This window comes from Gavia stellata, chromosome 36 (assembly GCF_030936135.1).
Source record: "Gavia stellata isolate bGavSte3 chromosome 36, bGavSte3.hap2, whole genome shotgun sequence".
Taxonomy (NCBI): Eukaryota; Metazoa; Chordata; class Aves; order Gaviiformes; family Gaviidae; genus Gavia; species Gavia stellata.
The window spans coordinates 1,956,736-1,981,589 of NC_082629.1; the positions used below are offsets into that span (position 1 = coordinate 1,956,736).

At 61.6% G+C, this 24,854-nt stretch overlaps 5 protein-coding genes across 6 annotated transcripts; 3 read left to right on the forward strand and 2 right to left on the reverse strand.

Moving 5' to 3' along the window:
• The first annotated feature begins 408 nt into the window (after positions 1 to 408).
• On the forward strand, positions 409 to 2,567 carry LOC104262117 (retinol dehydrogenase 16-like). Of its 2 annotated transcripts, none has more exons than XM_059832787.1 (4): positions 409 to 724; positions 875 to 1,133; positions 1,864 to 2,027; positions 2,196 to 2,567. In XM_059832787.1, the coding sequence occupies exons 1-4, from the start codon at positions 409 to 411 to the stop codon at positions 2,411 to 2,413; spliced, it is 957 nt and encodes a 318-aa protein (XP_059688770.1). In that variant the 3' UTR covers positions 2,414 to 2,567. The 2 variants fall into 2 exon arrangements, with proteins under 2 accessions (XP_059688770.1, XP_059688771.1); XM_059832788.1 differs by having other exon boundaries at positions 2,208 to 2,567.
• Positions 2,568 to 2,658: 91 nt separating this feature from the next.
• On the forward strand, positions 2,659 to 4,793 carry LOC132320443 (retinol dehydrogenase 16-like). Its single transcript, XM_059832774.1, has 4 exons — positions 2,659 to 2,761; positions 3,599 to 3,857; positions 4,309 to 4,472; positions 4,564 to 4,793. Exons 1-4 carry the CDS (start codon positions 2,659 to 2,661, stop codon positions 4,791 to 4,793), a joined length of 756 nt encoding a protein of 251 aa, XP_059688757.1.
• A 4,677-nt stretch (positions 4,794 to 9,470) lies between these two features.
• On the forward strand, positions 9,471 to 10,565 carry GPR182 (G protein-coupled receptor 182). The gene has a single exon (XM_059832842.1). It carries the CDS (start codon positions 9,471 to 9,473, stop codon positions 10,563 to 10,565), a length of 1,095 nt encoding a protein of 364 aa, XP_059688825.1.
• Positions 10,566 to 18,096: 7,531 nt separating this feature from the next.
• ZBTB39 (zinc finger and BTB domain containing 39) lies at positions 18,097 to 20,235 on the reverse strand. The gene has a single exon (XM_009807190.2). It carries the CDS (start codon positions 20,233 to 20,235, stop codon positions 18,097 to 18,099), a length of 2,139 nt encoding a protein of 712 aa, XP_009805492.2.
• A 2,396-nt stretch (positions 20,236 to 22,631) lies between these two features.
• On the reverse strand, positions 22,632 to 23,279 carry LOC132320444 (tachykinin-3-like). Its single transcript, XM_059832775.1, has 4 exons — positions 23,175 to 23,279; positions 22,993 to 23,089; positions 22,868 to 22,891; positions 22,632 to 22,777 (listed from the first exon to the last, which is right to left on the reverse strand). Exons 1-4 carry the CDS (start codon positions 23,277 to 23,279, stop codon positions 22,632 to 22,634), a joined length of 372 nt encoding a protein of 123 aa, XP_059688758.1.
• Positions 23,280 to 24,854: the final 1,575 nt, after the last annotated feature.

A 24,854-nucleotide genomic window follows, 5' to 3' on the forward strand; every position in this document is an offset into this window, starting at 1 on the left:
GCGCCGTTCGGGACACGCGGGGCGGGGGGGAGCGAGGGGCGGGGAGGGTCCGGGGTGCCCGGGGCGGCAGCGCAGGGGTGCGGGAACCCCCGGGCGGGTTAACGATTCCCCGGCGGCCGCATGGCCGCGACCGGACCCGACGCGGCCGCTGCCGGAGCGGAGCCCGCAGCCCCGCAGCCGGACGCCCGGCGGGGGGAGGCGGCAGCACCGCGGCGGCCCCGGGGGGGCGGCCCCGGGGGGGCGGGCGGCCCCGCGGCCCCTCCACGGTGGTTGCGCCGGCGCTGGTCCCGAGCCCGCGCTAATTAATCATTGACAGCGGCCGCAGCCGCTCCGCCGCCGCGCCCGCAGCGGCCCCGGTACCGCCCCCGGGCCCCGTCCCGCTCCCGGTGCCGGTGCCGGTGCCCGAGGATGTGGCTGTACCTGGCGGCAGTGCTGGCGGGGCTGTACCTGCTGCGGCGCTGGTACCGGGAGCGGCAGACGGTGCCGAGGCTCTCGGAGAAGTACGTGCTGATCACGGGCTGCGACAGCGGCTTCGGGAACCTGCTGGCACGGCAGCTGGACACGCGGGGCCTGCGGGTGCTGGCCGCCTGCCTGAGCGACAGAGGGGCCGCGCAGCTGCGGGCGGCCGCCTCGCCACGGCTGCAGACCGTCCTGCTGGACGTCACCTCCAGCCGGAGCATCGCCGCCGCCGCCGCCTGGGTCCGGGAGCGCGTGGGTGACCGAGGTAGGACGGGGCAGCCGCCCCCATCGTCGTCCCCATCATCGCCCCCGCCAGCCCTCCCACCACTCCGCCGACCTGTGCCGGCACAGCCGGTGCCAGAGCGGGGCCACGGGCAGGGGAACAGCCCCAGCTCACCCCGTCCCACTTCCCCAGGTCTCTGGGGGCTGGTGAACAATGCGGGGACCGCTGTCCCCACCGCCCCTAACGAGTGGCTGACCAAGGATGACTTCGTCAAGGTGCTGGACGTCAACCTGGTCGGCCTCATTGAGGTGACGTTGAGCCTCCTGCCCCTGGTGAAGCGGGCGCGGGGCCGGGTGGTCAACGTGGCCAGCGTGATGGGCCGCGTCTCCTTTTTCGGTGGGGGGTACTGCATCTCCAAGTTTGGTGTGGAGGCCTTCTCCGACAGTCTCCGGTAAGTCCGGCGTGGCAGACACCACCCCTGTTTTCCCAGTTTGCTTTTCTGGGCTTTGGCAGGCAGACCCTCCGTCTGTCAAACCCCTTCCTCATGCAACTGTGAGCGAGTGCAGGCAAGTTCAGTTTAGCTGCCACCGAAGCGCGAGAGAAGGGGCTGTGGGGGTGCTTAACGTGTGGACCAGACGTCAGGACACCTTGTGCCACAGCTGCGGGACTTGAATCCCACAGGAGCGATCTCCTGCCTGGGGGGAGCCTTGCCTGCCACTGGCAGTCTCCGCTCCACTGTCAGCCAAGCTCAGGCACAGGCAGCCTGGGGGAAGCGAAGGCAAAAGGCTTGGCAGAGCTTTGATTTCATTCCCCTGCCTGATGACTTCCCAGCGGCAGGGAGGCTGTGGCCACGCTGGCTGGTACTGCCTGCCCCAGCACTGAGCCTCCCCCATCGGACCTCGCCCCCATGCCGGATCCTGCGGGCAATGGCCCTGTGGTCCCGAGGTTTGCTTTGGCCCCATTCCAGCCAGACTCGGCAGATGTTTGCTCACACGTCGCCTCAGACATGTGCCTGGGCTGGCACGGGGTCTGCTGGTGTGGTCAGGCTCCCTACCGTACCTCCAGCATGAGGCTGCTGTGCATCCCGCACCAGAGCCAGCGCCCACGCGCAGCCCGCGCCGGTGGGTGGCGGACGCGCTCGCGTGCTGCTCCTGCGTCCCATGGGGCTCAATGCCTTCTAGGCTTGAGATGCGCAACTTCGGGGTGAAGGTCAGCGTGATCGAGCCAGGCTACTTCAAGACGATGATCACCAACGCCGAGAACCTGGAGAAGAATTTTCTTTCCATCTGGGAGAAGCTCCCGGAGGAAACCAAAGCGAGTTACGGGGAGAGTTACGTGAAGCAGTGTAAGTACCTCACCTAAAGGTTAAGCAATGCTGTTTCTCTCCTGACACAAGGCACGTCCCTGGGGCCACGGGGTGTCCCACCGCCCTGTCATCCCACCAAGCCATTCGGCTGTGTTCGAATTGAGGGTCTAAGCCCGGCAGCCTGACTGGCGCTTTTTGCCTCTGCAGTTTTGGTAACAGTCAGGAAGATGCAGCAGAAATGCAACTCCAACACGACACTGGTCACAGACTGCATGGCGCATGCGCTGACCAGCTGCTTCCCACGCACCCGCTACTCTGCGGGCTGGGATGCCAAGCTGTTCTACATCCCCCTCAGCTACCTGCCGTCAGCCCTCACGGATGTCCTATTCACCTGGTCCTACCCCAAACCTGCCCAGAAAGCCTAAGGCAGGGATCTGGCGTAGGCAGCCGACAGGCAGCAGCAGCCAGGGCCCAGCAGCGCAGGATGGGATACAGCATCGCCCCCACCCAAGGCCATGACCATAGGTTCCTGAATTTCTAACTTGATGTACGTCTCACAACCCCCTGTGCCCTGCTAGCAGACCGGTTTGCTTCTGAATAAAGACAACTCCTCCTCCCTGCCTGGCAAGGCTTGGTTTTCAGCCTCAGATGGGGCTGCGGCACCGAGGCCATGTCCCTGCTCCTCCAACAGCACCAGCACTGCCCCAGCCACGCCGTGCAGCGGGAGCTCTTGGTGTCTCTGGCCATTCCCCCGAGCGCCTGCTCCGTGCAGAGTCCAGACCCTGCCGGGGTGCGAGAGCTGCACTCACCTGAGCCGGCTCTCCAGGAGTTAACACACGTGGATAAAAACCAGACCCCTACAAACCTGGGCAGATTTCCCTCTGGGCACAGGGATGGGCAGCCTCTGGTCAAGTCCTCGGGGCCCCTCGAGCATCCGGAGCAGCACCTGCTTCTCTGCACGGCTCTGCAGACCCACAGCGCCTGGTCAGTGACGGCTGCCCCACTCCAGCAAACCATGCGCGGGCATCACTGTGGCTGGGGACACCCCTTTGCCTGTGTCCAGGCTCGCCCCAGCAGCTTTGCTGCCTCCTCGTGCGCGGCCCATCCTGGGGTGAGGGGACAAAGCCGCCTTTCCCCACTGGACCAAAGCCGGGTGAGCGCAGCGCGGCTGGTGAGAGAGAGGAGTCTGGAGCCGGGTGCTGCTGACCATGTCTGGAGAGTTCAGCCAAATCCGGGTCCATGGGGCGGCTGGGTCCACCCTGCCAGCACAAACAGCCATTAAAGGCCAAAGCAGAGCTCTAGGCACACGGATCTGTGGGAGACGAGGCCGTGAATTGCAATCGAGAGATGCAAAACTCTCCAGGTGCTGCTGCAATCCTGCCTGCCCTCCAGCGTGTCCCAGAGCAACCCCCCAGCACCTGGCTCTCCCACTAGTGTTGCCTAGTGCACGGGCTGGGGCTGGTCCTCCATGCAGCCGCCCCCATCGTCGTCCCCATCATCACCCCCGCCAGTCCTCCCACCACTCCGCCGACCTGTGCCGGCACAGCCGGTGCCAGAGCGGGGCCATGGGCAGGGGAACAGCCCCAGCTCACCCCATCCCACTTCCCCAGGTCTCTGGGGGCTGGTGAACAATGCGGGGACCGCTGTCCCCAGCGCCCCTAACGAGTGGCTGACCAAGGATGACTTCGTCAAGGTGCTGGACGTCAACCTGGTCGGCCTCATTGAGGTGACGTTGAGCCTCCTGCCCCTGGTGAAGCGGGCGCGGGGCCGGGTGGTCAACGTGGCCAGTGTGATGGGCCAACTCGCCTCCTTCAGTGGGGGGTACTGCATCTCCAAGCACAACGTGGACGCTTTCTCCGACACCCTCAGGTACTGCAGTGGTGGCCACCGGCGGCCCCCGATGCTCCCCTGTGCTGGGGCTTGTCCGGCAGCTGGGCATGCTTTGGCGGGTGCAGGCATGCCGGGTGGCTCTGCCCCACTTTCCTCACGCAGGGTTTTACGTTGCACCCAGTTACATCCTTCCCCATAGAGGAGAGCAGCAGCAAGCCAAGGCAAGGCAGGGTCTTGTGCAATACTGGCACTGCTTCCCACTGGTTGGGAAACGATGGCACGGCTGGAGCAGCAGCTGTTCAACCAGAGGAAGGGTTTCGTGAAACCCTTGAGCAAAGAGAGGGCTACCCTGCACCCACCCAGGGGACGACGGGGTGCCCAGGGAGGGTCACGGGCTCCCCCTCGCCCTGCGTTGCTCAGTCCCCCCCAGACCCTGCTCAGCTTGGGACAGCGGCTCCGTCCACAGGACTGACAGGTCCTCCCCAGCCAGGCGTGAGATGCGCTCCTTCGGGGTGCAGGTCTCCATCATGGAACCTGGTGGCTTCCAGACGGGCATGACCAACCCCGCAATGGTGGTGAAGGGCTTCAAGTACGTCTGGGAGCGGCTCCCGGCAGAGACCCAGGCAGCCTATGGCCACCATTACCTAGAGACCTGTGAGTACGTCCCTGTGTGGCCCCGGCACTCCCCGGTGACACCACCACCACCAGCGTGCCGGGCCAGGCTGACACCCCTCTGCCCACCCAGACGCCAAGAGCACTGTCCTGCTGCACCGCCTGAGCAGTTCCCACCTGTCCCACATCACCGGCGTCATGGCGCATGCGCTGCTTGCCCGCTTCCCCCGCAGCCGCTACACGGCCGGTTGGGATGCCCGGCTCACCTTCCTGCCACTCAGCTACTGCCCAGCATGGCTCATTGATGCCACCATCGGGCTCTTCCTGCCCGTCCCAGCCGGAGGGACACCCACACACCCCTGAAGACGGCCGCCGGACCGGGGATGCGGACACAGTGCCCACAGGCACCCGCTCACCTCGGGCCCCTGTTAACACGCTCAATAAAGCTGGTGCAAAGCGAGGGGTTGCCCGCGGTGAACCCCAGCCTTGGTGGTGTCCAAGAGTCACCTGGCCACGGTGACCTGCTCCGCCAGGGCGGCTGTGACCCTGGCAGGCTCCCTGCCAGCCCGCATCAGGACCCTGGCTGCCACCTGTGCCCAGAGCAACCGCATGCCTGGGGACGTCCGAGCTGCGGCACAGGATCGTCTCTGCCTCCGCAGCCCTTTGAGGTGCCGGTGGCCACGCCGGGGGGGTCCAGCTCATCCTCGTGGTCAGAGGCAGGGGCCAATCCACACCTACCAGCATGGCCAATTGTGGCTGCGGGGCCATCGCAGGCGCTGGCAGTGCTCTGGCTCCCCGTCACTGCCTCGTGCTGGAGGGACGTTGCTGCCCCAGGACCTGGTTAAAGATGTTTTTCCCTTCAACCCTGCTGCTTTCTGCAGCATCAGCATTTGGGCCCTCCGGGTTCACAGCTCCCTCTCCAAGGAAAGGTGGGAGCAATCGCGCTTTGCAAAGATCCCCAAAGCTGGTTGTGCTTCGCTCCAGCTCTGCCAGGAGCTGCCGGGACCCCGACTCTGCCCCATCCCGGCTCTTCCCCACGTTTGTCCAGCTCAGGCTGCAGGGGCTTTGCTCCTCCACTCCCCATCTCCTCCCTCGCTGCCGCACAGGTAAGCCCAAGAGCCGGCTGGAAATGGCTCCGTTCTCCCTTGCCGCTCGAGGGTCCTTCAGCGCCAGTGCAGCCTCCCTTCCCCTGCAGCCTCCCAGCTCCTCCATGGGTGACCGCGGGCTCAGCGCTGGCAGCCGGCGTTCCCTTCCTGGTACAACGCCGGCAATCACGCAGCCTATTGTCTGCAGTCTCCTCTGGCAGCGGGTGGTCAGGTCCGGCACAGAGAAAGCCGTAGCTGGTGGGGACGAGCTCTTGGCGTGGCCGGGGCAGGCTTGGCTCTCAGCTCTGCTGCCACAGGATGGGCTGGAAAAGGCGCCATCGTTAACCAGCCCATGATATTGCTGGCACAGGGAGCAGGGCATGTGGGCAGCTACTCATGCATCGTTCATACCTCTAATTAAGGGCTGATTAGTGATGACTAGCTGGGGGTTAGGTCCCTGAAGTCGTGCACTTGCCTGCAGGACAAGAGCAGCATTAGCAGCAGCCCTGCTCCCACCAGTGCCGTACCGCTCCCCTGCGGGCAGGGGCTGAGCCCACGCGAGACCACGACACCCCCCGGGCAGCGATGGAGCTCGGGGGGACGAGGAGCTACAGCAGGATGGGAGGCAGCACGTAGGGCCCTTGTGCAAGCTGCATTCCAGCTCACTGAGCTGTTTCCCCAGCCAAGAAAGCTTTCCTAAACACCTTACTCGGCTTAGCAAACCAGTAAGACGTCCCCAGCAGCCCCCACGCATCACGTTTCAGGCCCGCGTGAACCCGAGGGGCCGGGCTGCGTCATGCTGAGCTGCCGAGAGGCAACACTGCGGCCTCGGCTGCACCTGCCCGGGGACCCCTGCGCCCGCATCCCTCCAGCAGCATCCCGGGCTGCCGCCAGCTTCCTGGGGAGGGGAGGGCAGGAGAATGGCAGATCCCTGGCGCTGCTGTCGCCTGGAGCCCACCTCATCTCGGGTCTGTGCTGCTCCCCGCTTCGTGGGGCCGGGCTGGAGGCGGCTGGGAGGGACCCAGCACCCGTATTTCGCCCCAGAGCGAAGCGCTGGCAGGTGGAGGACGGGCTGGCCAGTCCCGCAGGGTGCCATTATCAGCCTCTCCTCCTCGCCTTCCTGCGCACCGTCCATCCGACCCCTCATCCATTGGGCTCCAAAGGACCTGCTCAGATCGCAGTGGCCGCTTTCTGGAGAGGAAACGGCCTTTTCCCACTTATCTCCAGACAAAGGGGAGAACTGGACCCTTAGGGAGGCTGGGGGCTCCTGGGTACACATTTGGGTGCCAACCGCCTCGGGGCACCCTGAGCGTGGTGGCAGGGACAGGGAGAAGGGGCTGAGCCGCCTGCCCCACTTCCCACGGCTCAGCCAGCTTGGAAATACAACCGACTGCCAGACCTCACTGTCCCCGCCGGGATCGGCAGCCCCCGCGCAAACCCCGACGGCAAAGGTTTGCAACACCCAGGTTGTTCTGAGAGTTCGGTGTGGAAATTTCCTGACCTGTTAAATGGAAACAGAATGGCATCCCTGCCTCCGAGGGGAGGCAAAGCCCCCGCAGCCATCGGGCAGCAAAGCAGCCCTTCACGACGCCCCGCAACCCCCGTCCCACGGCTGAGCCGAAACGCGCCCTGTCACACTGGGGGTAAGCACAAAGCCGCCGAGTTCCTGTTTGCAACCCGGGGCCTTGGTCCCGCTGGGGCTGGGTACCTGTGCGGGGTCACCGGCGCCGGGCTTGTTGTTGTGAGACCCGACTTATCAGTGCCCTCGTGCTTCCCCGCTCCGGCCGTGCCTTCCTTCCGAGCCGATTGTTGATCACGAAGTCTTGTCTGCACTCGAAAAGGAGATTTCCTGCAATTGTTTTGCAGGACTTGCAGCTTGATGCAAAATTTTCTGCCTATCAGCCCCCTCCCCAGTGCCAGGGCAAGGCTCAAGCCCCCTCCCTTCCCCTGCAAAACCACCAGGCAATCACGGCTCAATGATTAATTGCGGTCCGGCCAGAGGTGTTTCTGCGGCAATAGCCATCTGCCATCAACTCCTGCGACAGCTCAGAGCGACGGGCAGCGCTGACCTGGCAGAGACGTTCAGCTTTCGGCCCTTTTTCCCCCAAAGGAAACCCTGACCTCGCCCGACATCGCGTGAGCATCAGGGACAGTCGATGGCACGTTCGCCTTAGCCCACCCTAACCCCATGGGACTCCCAGCGCCAAGGGAGGACCTGGCTCAGCTGGCTCCATCCCAAAGGATACATTTTCCCCTCCTACCCACAGTTGCAGTGGGTCCTGGGCAGGATCCAGCCCCTGAGACCAGTGGGACTGCCGCAGCCCGGTCCTGTGGGGGTGACAGTGGAGGGGACCTGCCTGGGGGAGCCTTGGGGAGCCCCACTCCATTCCCAGGCACTTGCGGCTTCCACATAAACACCTGCCCAGGGCCTCCCTGCGCCCGTGCCCAGCCCTGCGGCAAAATCAAACGGGAGCCGAGCCGCGGGGCTGGAAATTGAGTCAAATGTCACCCGCGCTGGGCTGTCTCAGGATGTCGGACCACGACGGTCATTTCCTGCTGGGAAGCAGCCAACAAGCCCACCCTGAGCTCCGCGCCACTGCGGCTCTGCTCTCCCAGAGGCGCGCGAGCCACCGAGCCGAGAGGATCGCCGCGCTCCCCGAGCAGCCCCTCCACACAGCCTTCAGCTCTGCCGCTGGTGAGCCAACGCCTCTCCCTCCCTGCTCGCGTCCGTCTGTCCCCTCTCCCACTGCCCTCTCTGGGGACCTGCAGCTTGGGGAGGGCAGGAGGTTGAGGAGCCTCAAGGATGGGGGGGCTCCAGCCCCGGGGGCTCACTCTCCTCTCCCCCATGGTTTCGGGAGCAGGCGGGTGACAGCCGTTTGCTGCAGGGCTGATGCTCTTGCGGGGGATGCCCGGCTGCGGTGCTCCCCGGTTCGCTGGGCTCCGAGTGCCACGGAAATGCCCCAGCAGCACTGCCCGCTCCTCTGGCTTTCCCAGGGGAACGGATGGTCTTGTGAGCTCTTCCAGTGGCACGAGGCTGAACAGGGTCCGCGGCGCCTTCGCCGTGCGGATGCAGCTGTGCTGGGATCGGAGCTTTCACACTTGGGGCAATAAAAGGATGTTAAGGTCAACTGCATTTCCCTTAAGCTTATAATTTTGTCACCTACCTGGAAGTCTCGACAGCTCCCAGCAATGGAGCTGAGGGACGGGCAGAGCAAGGGCAGGCAGGCGGCCAGCCGGGTTTATGAGGTGGCCGTGCACCAAGGGCTCGGGTGGGGAACGGAGGCTTTCCTGCTGGCGCAGAGTTGAGCAGACACGGTCGCTGGTACATTTAACGGTCTGGGTGCCTGCCCGCGCCCCAGATGCCTCACAGCCCTTTGCTGCATGCAAGAGCAGAGTGGCAGAGCTGGGGGTCGGGATTCCCACAGGCTCCGTGGCAGCAGGACCTCAGCTCCAGAGCTGTCGGGGGGACAACACAAGCCTCGTCGGGGGGGGGGGGCTCCTGGGTTGTGAGCTCCGTTTCTGCAGTGACTGATGTTGCTGAGCCTTGGGGCTTGCGGGCACTCTCACCTGTCCTTCGTCCCTCCCCTCCATCGGTCCCCAGCACTGCTTGTCCCCAGTCCCCGGCCCCGGCTGACCAGGCTGTGGGATGGGACAGCCACCGCCTGGGAGCACATGTGGTGAACAGGCAGCTGGTGTTTGTGGCTTGCATTTTGCCTGGGACGTGAGGTTATCATCCGATGTAGATACAGCATCTTCTGAGGGCTGATGTAGGAATTCACCATAGGAATAAAAACCGGAGTAAAAAAAAAAAAATACAGATGGGTACTTCCAGAGCCCTGCGAGGACTGAGCTCTGACAGGAGAGATTGGCTGTTTCTCTGGATTTTCAAGCTGTCCAGCTCAGTGCAGCTGCTGAGCCACAACTCAGTGCTTTCCCTTTCCTTGCAGCTACCAGGATGGCTGAGGTGACCACTGCCCCCACTGAGACGCACACTCTCCTGAATGAGTACGGGGACTACCACAACTGGTCCGAGCTGTTCCACCTCCTGAACTACACCTACACCTTCTGCGAGTTCAGCCTGGATGAGAACGTCAAGCGGGTGATCCTTTTCATCCTTTACCTGGTCATCTTCGTGGTGGGCTTGGTGGAGAACCTTCTTGTCATCTGGGTCAACTGGCAGACACGGGGCAACAAGAGCTTGGTCAACCTCTACATCATCAACATGGCCATTGCTGACCTTGGAGTGCTGCTCTCGTTGCCCATCTGGATGCTGGAGGTGATGCTGGATTACACCTGGCTCTGGGGCAGCTTCCTCTGCCGCTTCACACACTACTTCTACTTTGCCAACATGTACGCCAGCATCTTCTTCCTCACCTGCCTGAGTGTGGATCGCTATGTGTCCCTGACCAGCTCCTCTCTCTTCTGGCGTAAGCACCAGCACCGTGCACGCCACATCATCTGCGCCTGCAGTTGGGTCTTGGCAGCAGCGATTCCATTCCTGGAGGTTGCTCACATGCAGCTGGTCAATACCGGAGAGCCCATCTGCATCTTCATGGCCCCCTTTGAGACCTATGACGAGTGGGCGCTGGCGGTCAGCTTGGCCACCACCACCATTGGGTTCCTCATCCCCTTCCCCATCATCACCGTTTTCAACATCCTGACGGCCAGGTTCATCAAGCGCACCAAGCCGGAGAGCAGGAAGCACTGTCTGCTCATCTACGCCTATATCGTCGTGTTCCTCATCAGCTGGCTGCCCTTCCACATCATGCTCACGCTGCTCACCCTCGACGGCAACCACATCATCCTCCACTGCACCTTCGCCCACTTCCTCTACTTCTTCTACGACATCATAGACTGCTTCACCCTGCTCCACTGCGTGATTAACCCAATCCTCTACAACTTCCTCAGCAAAAACTTCCGCAGCAAGCTCATCTCCGCCGTGGTTAAGTACATCCCCAAAGACCAAGGCAGCCAGAAGGGTGCAGACAATTCCTCCTCCACCACGCAGCACTCCATAGTCATCACAAAGGACAACAACCCTCCCAATTAAGGGGGATCGGACTCTCCCACTCATCACTGGCAAGTGGTTGTGGGGAGGGGCAGCTCCTTGCACTCACTGAGGTCAGTAAGATTGTTTTTCCTGGTGATAAGCAGACACTTTGCTTTTAAACGACACTTCTTGGCCGGCCACCTCCTGTGTTCTGAAGGCAGGGCAGGGTGCCAAATGTGAAATGAGATGGTGTGGGGAGCTACAGACATCTTGCCTCTGATGTGCTGCTGTATCAAATCTATTTAGCTAAAGAAAGAATACAAGAAAGAGATATTTCCTGTTTTCCAAACGAAACACTTGCAGTAATAAAGTCCATTACTCCACCTGCTCGGAAGTCTGAACACAAATCCGACCCCTGGCACCCGACCCCCATACTCTCCCCGAGCCGCAGGGCTGGGGGCACACGATCCTTTCCCTTCAGCACGAGTTCTTCTGCAGCCCCCAACTTTAACTTAGACACGTGCTCCGGATACATCGCGCTGCAGAGGCGTCCGGAGAATTCTGCCCCTCTGCCGTGATGCCATCCCGAGCAGGAGAGAGGAAATTCATTCCTTTGAAACACAAACCTCTCCTCCCCATGCCCGGCAAATGGCTGAAAGCCTGATTTTACAGAAATGAAGGCGACGCGACCCTGAGGGGCTGAGCACGACACAGACCTGAGCTTTAACGAGGGGAGGAACAATTCTAGATCAGCAACTCTTTGAGAGCAATTTTGCAAACCCAGCAGTAAATTAGCGCTGGTTAAAACTGGGTTTGACTCGGCACAGCTGCTTTCAAACGTGACCGGTGGCAGCAGAGGTGGGGTTCCCGGTTTGTGTTTTGCAGCGGGAGACCCATCCCATTATACCCAGCCTCCGTTAGAGCATCTCCTGGCAGGTTTCTAAGGCGTTTCTGGGCGCGTTTCTAAACACTGGCAGACACCAGCAGCCCTTCACACGTGCTCCCTTTCAGAGTCACACTGGAGCACACCCGGTGGGAATGCATACGCATGCAGAAACCCTCGGAGCTGGAGCATGGGCTGGGCTTTGGCTGTGTAAGAAACTGGAGCATCCGGAGAAAGTTCATCATTATCCAGATTCTGCTAAGTCACGTGCTGCGGGTCAAGCCCTCGGCAGGGGAAGGTGAAAGAGCGACAGTCACTGGAAGGGAGTTCATAAATCTACCAAAGGCCTTGAGCTGCTCAAGAAACACATTTTAAAAAAGCAAAGCATAAGCAAATCTAGGGACAGGATGCTCGCACACAGAGCGGTGGGTGGGGAGCAGGATGTCCCGGGCTGCAGGAGAAGCCCACGACCAGGGGTTAACACGGATGCTCGGTTGTCACGGGACTGGCTGGGAATGGCTCTGCTATTTACAGGGGTCCTGTGACAGAGTAAATCTCTAAATACTTCAGGACTCCTTGTGCACAGAGATGTTCCTTCTTACTACCGGGGATACTAGCGTTGACAGAAAAAGCCAAATCTGTCTCTTACACAGAAGAAGTCAGTCCCCTCAGACACAACAGCACCCTGTTGAGCGAAGCAGCTCACTGCCATTCCTCTTCCTTAATTACGTTACTTACACACAGTTTCACAACTTCAGAGTGTAGAGCCACTTAGACTGTAAGCCCTCCGGGGCAGAGGCTGTCCTTCGGGATCCGCGCTGACACAGGACATCGCTGCCTTTGTCCCCGTGACCCTCCTGGGCACCATGTGCACAGCAAAGCCGAGCAGCCCCAAAACTGGCTGGTGGATGTGAAGGCAGCTTCACACTGACACAACCCACAGCTCTGATCCTGAATCTTCCCTAAGGCTTCCTTTTGCTAATATCCTGCCATTTTCAATGAAGACGTGGAAGATCAAGTACAGAATAACAAGACACTCGAGGTGTGACAACCAGGACAGCAACATACGCAATTTTAAGTTACTTAAACATGTAAAACTTGGTATTTGACCTATTAAACTTGTGGTTTTTTAACTCTCCTAATGCATCTGCAACTTTGTTCATAGATCTCAGGGCCAGAGTGGCCTCAAATACACCCTCATACAACCCCACGCAGTGATCGGGGCTTGAAACCCAGCCCGTCCTCTAGCCGGGTGCCTCAGTCTCCCTTTAAAGCCTTCGCCACCCCTTAGGGGGAACAGGCCCAGCCACAGGCTCCTTTAGCAATTAGTGGCTATATATACCCGGACCACCCTCCCAGCTTGAATTTCCAGTGCCCACTGCGGGTCACCAGGTTGGTAATGGGGAACTGGTCCTGTCCCACCAGGTAAGCTCTCCCCAGAGCCGCTCTGCCCGAGCGGCTTCAGTGGCGACTGAGACCGGCAGCCCCGGCTGACGGCAGTGCCCAGCAGGCAGGTCACCCAACCCCGCACGGAGAAGGAAGCCTTGCTGCTGGAGAAAAGCTAAAGCAGCTCTTGAAAACGGCAGCAGCGTTTTCCCGCTGGTCCGCCTAGCCAGGCAACAGCTCTGAGCCTGCGAAGGTCCAGGTCTCAGTGAAACACAGCGCTGGCAGCACAGAAAGGGCTTATCAAGGAACACAAACCCTGAGAATTTCCTAAATGGTTTCTAACGAGGGCTCTGCTCCCAACCTGCTGCGGAAACAGCCTGCAGAAACACCAGTCCATTCGCCTTGCGCTGCTCCGGGTGCCGAAGGAGGCGACGAGGAAGAGGCCCCGGCTGCCTGGACCCGTGCCACAAATCCTGCAGAGCACAGCACAGGAGCAGGATACCAGGAACGGCTCACGTGCTTTCCCAGGCACCCCTGAAGAGACAGAAATGCCAATCTGCACATTTAAAGAAAGAAGTTTTATAAAGAAGCGAGGTACAAGAGGTCAACATTTTCCATTTTATTATTCTAAATAAAAACCACACTTTGTGCTGAACAATGGAGTATAAAAGAACCCGATGTACAACGATTTTAGACATCTACTATTTGGGGGGAAAGTTTACAAAATATACAAAACTTTACAGCAAATAGATAGTAAACACTTAAATATCAGGAGGTCAGTACCTACTATTAACTTAACAAAAAGGTTAGACAGCAATTCAACTCTTTTTCTTCTGCTTAATTATTCTGTTAAGAGACCTGGATCCTTTGAGAAAGGGGAGAACAAAACTCAACTTTGCGGTTTAGAAGTCAGAGTAAGACCAGTCTCGAAGCACTGCCTTTTGGAGGGGGATTTTGTGTCAGCGTTTCCCGCAAGGACCCGCGACCCGGCTGCTCTCTGCAAACGCTGCCGGCACAGCTCACGGCGAAGCATTTCCCCTCCGCATTCCCCTCCTGCACCCCAAGGATCCCAAAGCACTTTGCAAACAGGAGTTAAACCTCACAGCCGCCCCAGGCGAGGTAGGTAAGTGTCTCCCCCATGTTCACGGGGGGAAGCGAGGCCAGGAGACGAGCAGGCGTGCTGAAGGCCACACCACGAGTCAGCGGTGGAGTGAGGAATGGACCCAGGTGCAGGGTTCCCAGCCCGGCTCCCCCACCACTGCGAACGGCGCTTGGGCTCTGACGTGGAGCCGTGCACGGCTGCACCGCGGGCACACACACAGCCCCACGCCGCTGGCTGGGAGCCCCTGCCATCACCAAGTGCCTCCACCGCAACGCAGCCAGGTTGGAGCTATGGCTCCTCCGGGCAACGCAGCCTGTGGGGGACTCGGGATGACCCTCATTGCTCCATCCACCCAGCTTTCGGGAGGAAGGCTGGCGCTCCCAGTCAGCTCACACTGCTGAGGGGACGGGGACGACAGAGCTCTGACGCTGGCCACAAGCTTGGAGGGGCACAGGACCCTGCCAGGGGAAGGAGAGCGCAGGTCTCTGACCCCTCTTGGGACAATCCCTCCGAGGCCGGCCCAGCGCGGGAGCGCTGCAGGTCCAGAGATGTCCCTGCATCCCCTCTGCAGACGAGACTCGCTGCTGATCTCAGGATGTTTCATGTGGGAGTAATTCTTTGTAACACAGGAAAGAATCCAAGACACAGAAACGCCAGGGGCCCAACTGCTCCCACACACACCCCAAAACGACCAGCAGAAAATGAGGTGGGCTTTTGCTTTCCCGTCCCTGTGCTCAGAAGGGTGGGCTTGCTTTGCCCATTAGTGTTTCAGTGTAAAAGCTTCTCTTTTTGGTTTATGTGCACAAAAGGCTTTTGCTTCACAGCTTAGCTAGATATGGGGCTGCAGACACTACCGCGTGGCAGCACCCCAACCCATCCTAAAGCTCATCACAGCTTCTGGGACATTTTAGGAGGGTCTCGAGGCTTTAAGGACTCAGCTCTCTCAAGCCTCGTCTGCCTCCCTCACATCCTTCATAGCAATCTCCAGAGCAGAGCAGGTCGCATCCGTTCCTGTCTACCAGCCCATCTTGCCACCACCAGGACAACGAAGAAACCCCGTAACTCAAAGAGCTCCTCAGAGGAGCCTCCAGCGAACCACCGTCAACTCCCGCGCTTTCCTAGAGCACCATGCGTTCTCAAAATTTATTTATTTATTTTTTAAACTTAACAACACTCGGCTAAACATGGCTCCGCAGACCAGCTAGAGATCACAGACCAGGGCCTAGCACCTGACCGGCACCGTGAGACTGGAGTTTGGAAACCACAGCTAGTGCCAGATGCGGCACAGGCTGCACAGCCCCAGGGTCAGCAATCGCTTCGGTACCTCTCCTCCTCTGAAAACAGACTCCAGGCACCAAAACCAGGACAAATCCAGTTTAACACTCCCCAGGGCGATGCCAGCTGGCCCCAAACCCAGCCAATATTACCGGGATTGGGGAAAGGACACAAACTTCCAACAGCCTCATCCTCAGCCTTGTCCTCTCGTTCCGCCTCAGCAAGGTCCATTCCTCCCACCCCGCCTCCGTACAGCAGGATCGGACTCGGGTACTGCAGGTCCACGGGGTGACTGAGGACGACCCACGCTCAGGATGAAGGAGCTGCCTGGGAAGAGCCATTAGGTCCAGCCAAGGCTCACCACTGCTGGCGGAGACACTGCTCAACACCGACTCTTGCCTCTTTACCCATCACAGCGAAGCTGGACCTGGAGCTGCCGCGGGGGAAACGGAGCTTTACAGGCAAACCACAGGGATCGAAGGATGGATGGAGCTGGAGGGCAGGGGCTTCCACCAGCTGCACACCTCTGCACCCTCCAACCCCTCTCTCCCCATGATGCAAACTCCTCCCACTCCCAACAGCAATGCGCCCAGTCGATGGGGAGATGTGCTCCGCAAACCCCAGGGGACATAACAGCGCTGCCACCCCTCAGCACACACACTGCCGCTTCCCCCAGCCCCTCCGCAGACACAGCGGCACTGAGCCGTCCCCCACCTCTTATATTGCTACAGAGCTTGTTTCACAGGACTGCAACAGGGACAGGGCTAAAGGGAAGTCTGCTTTCGACAGGGAAGGCTGTAACAAGAGTAAATAAACCGACCCGGCCAGGTCCAGGAACTGGTACAGAACAGGAAAGGATGGAGGCTGCCATTTCCCTAGGACGCTACACATCAATACTCAATAAGCGTTTTGCATCTCCCACACGCTTTGCAGGTACGAGCCAGCAATCTTCACCGCACTCCCAGGAGGTAGGTAGGTACCACAAGTGTTACCACCCTCATTTTACAGATGAGGAAACTGAGGCAAAGAGGTGAAGTGACTTGCCCAAGGCCACAGCGGAGCGGGGGGAGCGAACCCCAGGAATTTGTAGCTCACCAACCATGCATCCAGCCCACGCTGCTCCTCTGCTGTGGGTTGTCCCTTCAAGAGGAGGGGAAAGCGGGATGAGTTTACAGGGTTTGCAAATCACTAGTTTTGTTTTGTAACAGCATATCTTTACAGAAGCGCAGGAGCCAATTTACTACAACTGTGGCTTGAAAGCCCTGAGCGCTTCCTGTTTGTGAGGTAGAATGAGTTACCTAAGGGCAGTCATAACTCATGCTGCGGCATCGGAAATATTTGTTTCTCTCCACCTCTGCCCCACAGCAGGATAACATGGGAAAAAGCCGATCCCACCCTTCCTGATGTAAACACTGCCGGCACAGGGCTGACCTCGCCAGCGCAGCCGGGAGAGCCCACCGTGCTGAGGAGTCCCGCGCCCGCGCCCGACGCGCGTCCAGGAGAGGCTGAGCCGAGGTTCACATCAGCTGCTATTGCTGCCGGCTCCCGGAGCTGCTCTGCTGCAGCCCCCAGCCGGCACCTGCTGAAGTTACAGCACGATTCGACAAAAGATGAACAAACTCACATCGCACCAACAACATCCTGCAACACACATTTGCCACGAGACACGTCTGGGATGCGGTGATCCATGGCGGCAGCCACGGGAGGGGGCTATCCCTTCAGCAGAGAGAAGAGTCCTCAAAGGTACCTTCCTGGGAGTTAAGGCAACAGCTTCATCACGTCTTGTCTGCTGGGATCCGCGCAGCCACAGCGATGCCGCTCTCCGGCATCCAGCACTTCCTGCAACCGGTAGCCCTGGGACACACCGTGCCGGCAGAGCATGGCTGCCGTCAGCAGAGGAGAGCCGAGGAGATGTCAGCATGCTCTCGATGGCCAGCTGCAGGCCAGCAGAAGTTAGGCGTGATCATGCCCTCACAAAATATCTCCCGAGGAGCAGTCGACCCCACGACACGAACCTGCTTCCTCTGCCCTCTCCAGTCCAGCGACTCCTCCGAGAGCTCCCTCTGCTCGTGCATCTGCCTCTTTCCTTCCATGCAGCCGCCCCGCTGCTCGGGCTCTTCAGAGAGGTGGTGTCACTCCTTCATCTCCTCCTTCAGAGACGGGGTCTCGGGGCACGAGCAAGCGGCGTGTCAGGGGCACAGCAGAGAAACTGCCAGCCACGCTCCCTGCTCGGGCAGGGCTCCCGGAGACCAGCGGCACTGCCTGGGAACTGCCCTTGTGAGCAACAATCACCTTCCTACTCATTTACCGCCAGGTATCCCTCCTCATTTGCATGTGCACACTCACACGCTGCTTGCTCACCTCCCCTGCAACGGAGCAACGACTTCAAGGCTGATTCTGTGACACAGACTTTGCTTATCTCCTCACAATAGCAGCAGAACCCCAGTGATGCCCAGAACGAGTCTTTTTTTCCTTTTTTCTTTCTTTTTTTTTTTTCCTTTTCTTCGAGTCCAGCACCATCCTGCTCTGGCTCTGTCCCTTTCTACTGAGGTCAGGTGTGAAAAATCTTAGCAGCATCAGTTTGTGGACAAGCTCAAACTGAGGGTTAGCCTAGTCAAGTGGGCTAAAAGGTTAAAAAAAAAAAATCTAGATTCAAAACCTAGTGAGAAATGCTAAAAACACAGAACTCGATGGCGTCTAACAGGACCAGAGGTAAGTAAACACGACAGACTTCTTGGAAACAGTGATGTAGCTTACGTGCTGTTAATTTGTACAATGCCACCAATCTAAAAAGCCCTAGCAAGGCCAAAAAAAATTAAAAAACAAAATAGAAAAGGACGATTCCATCCATGATGCCTGACCATTAAATAAAATAAACGACATTTTTTCCACAGCTTCTGTAATTAGCATTTCCTCCTTTGCTGGCCCTGCCCTGCCTCACCCCATCAGCTGTCCGTGTTTTTCTCAGCATCTTTGGAATGGATGATATACATGAAAGTCTGTTCGATGGTGAAGTCCGGGGGGAGGCTGCCTTTGTGCACGCCTATGTGCTTGCTCATGAGGTTGAGCGTGGAGCTGTAATGCCCGCACACAGTACAGCGGTACATGAGGGCTCCCGAGTGCGTCCGCAGGTGGCACTTGATGGTGGAGCGGCCGCGGAAGAACTTGTGGCACACCTTGCACTGGTAGGGCTTTTCCCCGGTGTGGATCCTCCGGTGGTAGTTGAATTCACTGGTGTGGGCAAACCTCTTCCCGCAGACCTTGCAGCTGTACTTGCTGTTGCCTGGCTGGTTCTGCAGCGCCAAGTCTTCGCTCAGGAACTCCTCCGGCAGCTTCCTCTTCTGCAGGCCCTGCTGCTGGAGACGGTCTCCAAAGCTGGGTCGGATGTCCAGGCTGCCCCCGCACTTGTGCTGGCTGATGTGGTAACGATACGCTGCTTCCAGCTTGAAGCTCTGGCCACAGAAGTGGCACCGGAAAAGAGCCTCCTCCACGTTCTGGTGAACAGCCAAGTGCTTCTCCAGGAGGTGCCGATCCACGAAGCTGTTGGCACAAACAGAGCAGGAGAAGACCGAGATCCCCAAGTGAGACAGGGTGTGCCACATCAGGCTGCAGAGATTGAGGTGCCTCTGGTAACACACGCCGCACGTCTGGCTTTTCAAGTTCACGTGGTCCAGGATGTGGTTGCGGACAGTGTGGAAATCTTTGGCCAAAGGCTTCCCGCAGACAGTGCAGGCCAGCTCTGAGCCAGGCCCTCCCCCAAACATGGTGATCTTCCCTGGCAGCGTGTCGCTGGGATGGACGATGATGTTGTTGTCGAAGACCCCTTCTCGTCGGTGGAGGGTCAGCTGCCACTGGGTGAAGAATTTGGTCTCGCACATGTCACAGGAGAAGAGAAAGATGCCGATGTGGGACAAAACATGAGTGACCCTGGAGTTCCGGTCCTGGAAGTGGGTTTCACAGACCTTGCAGTTTCCGGTGAGCAGATCAACGTGATCTCTTGCGTGCTGGCGGATCAGCTGGATGTTGGGCTCCAGGACCTTCTTGCACACCTGGCAGGGCATGGCCTTGCTATCCCGGCTGTCGTTCTCAAAGGCCAGCTCTTCTTCACTGTCGTCACTCAGCTCAATAACTTCTTCCGATGGGCCCAGCTCTTCACTGGCATCTTCGAAATGCAGTTCGTCCTCGCCCAAATCCTCCAGCTGAAGCTCATCCATCTGCCCAAAACCTTGCTCTTTGGAGTGGTCACTGTTGCTGGGACAGGAGTTGCTCCCCGTGGAGATGTCCAGGGAAGGATCAGTGGTAAAGAAGCCGCCCTTGCCGTAGTCGCCATTGCTCTGGACCTTATACTGCTGGCAGGAGCTTGTAGTGGTTTGAACAACGATATTCACACTGCCCAGGCTGGGCTGGGTTGCCATACTCACGGCAGGAACAAACTGCCCCTGATCCGATTCCTGTTCTGTCTTGGGAGGCTGCTGCGGATGCATCAGGGGAAGAGTCTGGCTGGCTTCACTCACGGTATTCCTGTCGTCCTCTTTGTAGCTGCCTACCACCTCCCCGTGCAAGATGTAATTCCGTTCAGGGCCAAAATGTTCCCCGCCGCTCCGGATTTCACCCAAAGAATGGCTCTGCTCTGAGGAGGTGCTGCTCAGAGGACCTGACCGGCCTTCGCTCATGGCCAGGGAGGGTTGCTTCGTGATGGCTGAGCTCTCCAAGTCAGGGAAGGTCGAATGGCAGGCCTTCAGCAGATCTTCCATGCCCAGCCGCTCTGCCACCTCGTAAATGACACCCACGTTGATTAGGTCTGTGAAGAGCTCCGAGGTGTACACAAAGCTGAGGATCTTCTCAAAGTTTGCTGGCGTGATGAAGTCCACTACGTAGGTCCTAGCAGCATCCAGCCCCGTGTTCAGAAAGAGGTTCTGGAAGTAGCCTGCGGCACAGGCCAGAACAGCCTTATGTGCAGCAAAGGAGCGGGTGCCCACCAAAATGGTGACGTCGCACATTGTCTCAGAGAGCCTGCACTTGTTGAGTTCCTTCAGCAGGTTGTTGGGGTGATTGGTGCTGTGCAGCTTGATCCTCATGCCCATCTTAGCAGCTGCTTAAGAGTCCCTCTCCTGGTCAGCTGCTTCTTCACGCATTCATCAGCTGCGCGAGCAGGAGGTGCTTGGCATCCAGAAAATGGCAGGGCAAGGGGCTCTAGTGAGAGAAAGATACAAAAAATGTTAATACCTTAACAACCAAAGAGACATCGCTCTCGCCATACCTCAAATTTTCCACCTTCCTGACAAGCAACTGAGAAGCAGCAGCACAGCTGCTTAGATGGAGATTGACTAAAACCTATCTTGTACCTGCAAAGGCTGACTCTGGGAAGCGAAGGGAAAGGTGCAAACAGACAAAATAAAAAGCCGTTTACTCTGCCAGTGACAGCCTGAAGTTCCCGCTTCTATTTGGGCCCTCTGCCTGGCAGCTCCGCTCAGTTCTGAACCTGAGCCCCAAACGGTGCCTGCTACACAGATGTCCCCCCTCTCCCCAAGCCAGGGATAACGCTCCTGCCTGGAGGGCTGAGATTCAGGCTCTACACACCAGTCGGCTTCGCCTCCGGGTCTCCTCCAGCCACCACTGCTTCATACCTTCGCTTCAGATTTCTCCCGTGCCCACACGGTAACTTTTGGTTTCCAGGTGGGATCTCATTTCGGATTCTCCCTGGCACGCCAGCTTCTCTGGTTCCCCTGGGATTTCTCCTCTGCTACACCGGTACTTACAGCAACTTTCAGCGCTCTTTTAACCAGGCAGTTTTTACAGTATTCCCAGGCTGCCACTAGACACCTGGCCCATGGCACCGGCAATTCCCACCTGAGCTCATCCTTCCAGCTTGTCCCACTGCCTTTGTCACCCTGTCCCATCGAGGAGTGCTCCGGCAGCTCGAGCGAACTTACCCTGGGAGCTCTACCCCCATCCCCTACCTTCTTCTCCCCGTCATAGAGAGCAACAACCCGAGAAGGCAGCAGAGAGAGCGGGAGTTGGCAGGAGACGGAAGGGGACTGGGCTGCCTCCTGCCCCAGCTCCAGGGAAGGGCAAAAAAGGAGCTGAGGACAGGCCATCCTCCCCCAGGACGCCGAGGGATGGAGGCAGGGATGGCCCCTGCCCGAGGAGGCAGCGGGGAAGCACCGCTCACAGCTGGGGAGGACGAGGAGGATGAGGATGGCGGGAGAAGGCTCTGGAGGGGAAACGCTCACCAGCACACAGAAAACGCTCGGCCCTGGGCAATTCCTGCAGCGTGGGGATCCCTGGGGGGGGGCGGCCAGGGGCCGGGGGGGCGGGGGGCAGGAGGAGGCCCCGGAGGGCGGGGGGGCGGGCAGGCCCCGCTGCCGGCGGGCGGGCGGGGGTCCCCTCCCTGCGGGGGGACGGGGAACCCCGAGGCTGCCCCAGGAGAAAAGGGAGCAACGGGGGGGGGGGGGGGGGGCGGCAGGGACCCCCGGGGCGGCGCAGGAGCCACGCGGGGCAGCGGGCGGCTGGGGAGGCCCACGGGCGGGGGGGGCGCAACGAGGGGCCCACGGGGTCGCGGTGAGCGGAGCCACGGGGGGGCTCTGGGGAGAGCCGCGGCGGGGTGCAGGAGGGGCCCCCGGGGGGCCACGGGGGACGGCGCGAGGGCCCGGGGGGCTCCGCGGGGGCAGCGGGAGGCCCGGGGGGGGCCGCGTGGGGCCCATGGCGGGGGGCTCCGCGGGGCCCCCGGGGCTCCGAGCGGGGCCCCGCGGGGGGCAGCCAGAGGCCGGGGGGGGCTGCGGGCCGGCGGCGCTCCTTACCCGCCCGGCGCCCCGCACCATCCCGGCTCGGCTCACACAAAGGCGCCGACCCGCCCTCCGTCCGCCCCGGCCGCCGCCGGAGCCGCCTTCCGCCCGCCCGCCCGCGCGGCGCCGCCACAGCGCCCCCCGCGGCCCGGAGGGCAGCTGCGTGGGGGGCACGCGGGCACCGGCACCGGCACCGGCACCGCTTCGTTAGCGGGGCACGGGCGGGTCGCCGCAGCCCAAGAGCACACGGGCCCCCGCCCCAGCCCCGCCGTCCCCGCGGACCCATCCCCGTGGGCCGTCCCAGCGCGGCGCAGCCAAGACACAGAGACGGGCCGGGCGCGTGTCCCGCACAGGCACGGGTGGATGTATACAGGTGTGCACACGGGTACAGGTGTATGTACACGGGGGTACGGACAGGCACAGCTGTCGGTGCGGGTGTGGGGCGCGTGCAGGGACACGCGTGCCTGGGCCGGTGCAGCTGCCAGCACGGTAGCGCGGCTCCAGCCCCGGCGGGTCCCACGACGGCTCCGCGGTCCGTGGGCAGCGGCGCGGCCGGGACGCCCCCGCAGCCGGTACCGCCGCCGCAGCGCGGTGCCGGTGCCTCGTCCCGGGGCACAGGGCACGGCCCGGGCCGGCCCCCGCGGGTGGGGGCCGCGGGGTGCGCTCCGTCCAGCCCCGCCGGCCCGGTCCGCGGCTCACAGCGCCCGCAGCGGGGCCCCGCCGGCCGCGGGGGGGCCCGGGGAGCACCGAGGGGACGGGCCGCCGCTCCCCCGCCCCGCCGGCCGCCCGGACTCCGCCGCCCGCTTCCCCATGAGCCCCACGAAGAAGTCGTGCATGTCCCCTGCGGAGACACCCGTGGTCAGCGCCGCGGGGCCCGGCTGCGGGACCGGGACCGGGACCGGGAGCGGGAGCGGGACCGGGCGGGACTTACGCTTCTGCGGAGCCGCGGGGGGACCTGGAAGAGAGCGAAGCGGGTGAGCGGCGCCGGCGGGGCGGGGGCCGGACCGACCGACCCTCCGCAGCCCCCCCCTGCCCTCGCCCACCCGCGGCCCTCACCGGCGTCCTCCCCCCGCAGCAGCTGCAGCAGCGCGGCGTAGGCGGCCCCGGGGCTGCCGCGGGCTCTCCAGGGCAGCGGCTCCGGGACGGGCATCCCCTGCGGGAAGCGAAGCGGGTGAGCGGCGGGGGGGGGGGCGGGGTCCGCCCGCCGCTCCCCCCCGGCGGCGCCCCGACGGCCCTACCTGTGCGGGGGGCGCGGGGCCCGGCGGGGCGGCGCGGGGGCGGCGGGCGAGGGCGAGCGGCAGCGCCAGGACGAGCAGCGCAGCCAGCGCCGGGCGGCTCCTCATCCTCGGGGGGGGCCTGGGGGCGGCGGTCAGCGGCGGAGTGGCGGGGCCCGGGGCCGCCCCGAGCCGGCGACCCGTCCGCGGGGCGGCCCGGGGCGAGCCCGGGACCGGGCCAAGCGCTGGGGGGGGAAAGCAGCGACACGGGAGACGGGGGGGCCGGGGGCGGCGGGACCCCCACCCGTGTCTGCGGCTGGAGGAGCCGCGCCGCTTCCCGGGGGCGGCAGGGAATTGGGGGGGGGGCAGTAAATACCTCCCCCCCCCCCCCGAGCTGCGGGTGGCAGCACCCTGCCAGCGTCCTGGTGAGGGGGCTGCACCGGGGGCTGCAGCCCAGGGGCTGCCTTACAGGGGTGCAGGGGGGAGCACGTTATGGGGGACGCATTGCAGAGGTGCAGGGGGGTGCAGGTGGACATGGCTCCACTGCGGACCCGGGGGTCCTGTGCCACTGCTCAGGCCCGTGGTGCTGCGCTTGTGCAGTCACGCACCAGCCGGACTGTGCAAACACGCACACGAGACCAAGCGCTGGCACACAGCGGTCACAAACGCTGGCTCAGGCTCAGTCCTGCACGTTGACCTGTGTTAGCACACACACGTGTCCCCTGACATACGCACCGGCGCGCACACGTGTTCCCCTGACACACACACGCTTGCTGACAGCCCGCTCCCAGCCCCAGCCTTGCTTGCAGAGCCCCCCCCAGCCCTCCCTGAGTTTAAGCGGCATCTTCGCCCCATCTCTCCTCCAGGCCCATGCCCTCCCCAGCGCTTTCACCGACTTCCCCCTCCTCCCTTCCTCCTTCCCCCAGCCCGAGCCGGGCAAGGACAGGATGCAGCAGCCCCCCAGGAAGCCCCCAGGGCCGGGTGCTGCAGGGACACAGACCTGCTGAGCCCTCAGGTGTTGCCTGGCGTGGAGCTGGGGGCAGAGCGTCCCTCACCACTGGTGGCTGCGGAGCGGGAGACGTGGCCAGGCGAGGTGAGCAGCGGCCGCAGGCTGTGCTGATGGCTCTCCCAGCGCGGGCTCAGTCGGGAGGCGAAGTACCGGGGTGCTGGCTGCTGTGCGGAGTTAAATAAGGGGCTCTGCCCATGGCACGGTGTGGGTGGGCGAGAGGAGAGCCGCCAATGGGGGCCGGGGGGGGTGGTACCCCCACCCTGCAGCTTCACGCCCACGCAGGCACCATGTCACCGACAGACACCCGTTACACACGCAGAGTCACACCACGACACAAGCGCGCCCACGCAGGCACGCCAGTTCCCCACCGCACTGCAGCGCCCCGTAGTAGTGGGCCACCACACGGGTGCTGTGCCCACACAGCCCCCGGCCCCTCCTCGCGCCGTAGGCATGGGGGGGACACATGCACCCGAGCACGATGCAGCCGGCTGCACGTGCGGGCACACGCGCGGTGGGAGCGGTCCTGTCCCTGCTGCGCTGGCGCAGCTGCCGGTGGTTGCTCTGCAGCCGGGCTTTGGGAGGTCTCACACCATAGCGGGGATCAGCCGGGCTCCCACCACACACATGATGCACACGCATGCACACGTGCGTTCGTCTGCATGCACATACGATGACTCAACTGCATATACAAGCAC